Source organism: Rhagoletis pomonella, unplaced genomic scaffold (genome assembly GCF_013731165.1).
Source record: "Rhagoletis pomonella isolate Grant_MI unplaced genomic scaffold, Rhpom_1.0 Rhpom_scaffold_00939, whole genome shotgun sequence".
NCBI lineage: Eukaryota > Metazoa > Arthropoda > Insecta > Diptera > Tephritidae > Rhagoletis > Rhagoletis pomonella.
This window is the reverse complement of record NW_023459493.1, coordinates 11,827-13,968: the sequence shown is the minus strand read 5'-3', so window position 1 is coordinate 13,968 and position 2,142 is coordinate 11,827. Positions and strand designations below refer to the sequence as shown.

Below are 2,142 nucleotides of genomic sequence, written 5' to 3'. Positions count from 1 at the left end.
ATATTTGCCTTTTTTTTGCCCTTTCTACCTTTAAAAAAGTGATTATAGCATTTACAATTTTTTTTTAAAGATTAAGAAATATACACATGCCCATATTCGAAAATAAGTATGTATAGAAAAACGCAGTGTGTAAGTAGTGAATACTTAAGCAAAAATAAATTTTGTAGTTTTCATGTCACTCTGTTGCGTGCTAAAATCTATCAACACAGTTGCTGATGTGCACAACTAACAACTGTTTTACTTCAATAGAGTTTGCCAGCCGTTATTTGAAACAAAAAGTTATTCAGTGTAAAAACTAAAAAAGCAATGCCGAAGTCTAAAATTACCAAGAGTTTAAAAATTCTGATTGCCGAGTTTGGTTCGGATGTATTTTGTACTGATGGAACCGTTTTATTTTGCAATATTTGTTCAGTAAAAGTTAATCACGAAAAAAAATATTATATTCAGCAGCATATTAAAAGTGAAAAACATATAAAAGGATTACAAATAAAGAAAAAACAAGACCCAAATGATAGCACCATTTGTGGAAAAGAATGTATTTTACGCAGATATTACTAAAATGATGATTGCATGCGGAATTCCACTTTATAAATTGAAGAGTGTGGAATTCAAATCATTCTTTGAAAAATACGTTCAGGAATCCCTTCCCGATGAATCAACTCTTAGAAAAAATTACGTGAAGGATTGTTACGAGTCCGTTTTGGAGAAAATTCGTTTAGAAATAGGAGAAAGCCCCATCTTTGTGTCCATCGATGAAACTACAGATAAGGCAGGCCGCAGTGTAACCAACGTTATTGTTGGACCGTTGCGTGAAAGCGGACGCGGCTATCTCTTGCCGGTGGAGGTGTTGGATAAGGTGAACTCATCAACAATCGCAACATTGTGTGACGATTCTATGCACATTTTATGGCCAATAGGATTCCAACGTGAAAAAGTGTTGGTATTTGTGACTGATGCAGCACCCTACATGAAGAAAAGTGCGTCATCATTGAAGCTGCTTTATCCTAATATGATTCATATCACCTGCGTCGCACATGGCGTACACCGGGTCTGCGAATCTCTACGCTCGAAGTACTCAGATGTTGACGTCTTAATTTCAAACTTAAAAAAAGTTTTCTTGAAAAGCCCATTCAGGGTGGCAGTTTTCAAAGAAATGGAACCCAATCTTCCTCTGCCTCCTCAGCCGGTATGTCAAGATAAATTGCTATTGTTGTTAATTTTAATTATAATTATTTGTAAATTTATACAGGTGATAACTCGATGGGGCACATGGCTAATTGCAGCCGTATATTATGCCGAAAACTATGATTCCATCAAAAGAATAATTGACCAAATAACGGACGATGCAGCATGTGTCAGATTCTCGAAGCAATTGTTGAGCAAAAAATCGGTTCAGGGGAATTTGATATATATAAAATGCAATTTTGGTTTTCTTTTAGAGGAAAAAGTTTTCGAACGTCTACAGAAAACAGGTTGTGGAAAAACAAAATTCTCAGTAAAAAATTAATAATTCACATACAATTTTTATGTAATTGTAGGAACTCCAGTTGGTGAGGTATTAAATATTTTGGATAACATTGAGAAGCGGCTTATAGAAGCGCAGGGCCTATTGCCAAATTGGTGTTGGAAAAATTCAAAGCCGTTTTCTCAGCTAACTTAGGCTTGGAGACAATAAGAGGTGTGGATAAAATTGTTAAGGGCGAGGCAAACGCCCTTATTCCTGATAATATGAACGTTTCAAACGTTCCATATTTAAATTGGGCGCCACTTGTATCAACTTACGTCGAGCGCACATTTAGTACATTCAAGGCTTTTCTTCGCGAAAATCGAATGAAAATGCTGCCAGAAAACTTCAAAATGCATCTTGTGGTTCAATGTTACTACAACTATACAGATTAAAGTTTTATGAGTTAAAAACTCGAAATGATAAAATAGTCACAGATTCAAAGTACAAATTTTTCATATAATGAAATTAGTTCATAGTTTTTCTCTTTTTACTTGTAATATTAACATTTCTAAAATAAATGTAATTTTTGATTGTTCTTCGTATTTTCTGTCTTTTTTAGTGCCTTATTTTGCTTTTTTTTGCCTTTTCTTGCCTTTTTCGCTATTTTGTTTTGCCTTTTTTTGCCTTTTTTGCAC

General features: G+C 34.3%; 1 protein-coding gene across 1 annotated transcript; it reads left to right on the top strand.

Moving 5' to 3' along the window:
• Nucleotides 1–508: 508 nt before the first annotated feature.
• LOC118751735 lies at nt 509–1,604 on the top strand (the record flags this gene model as incomplete). The annotated part of the gene is made up of 3 exons (XM_036486547.1): nt 509–1,186; nt 1,250–1,472; nt 1,539–1,604. Coding segments are annotated over exons 1-3 (967 nt in total), but the record flags the coding sequence as incomplete, so codon positions are not given.
• Between the last annotated feature and the right edge of the window lie 538 nt (nt 1,605–2,142).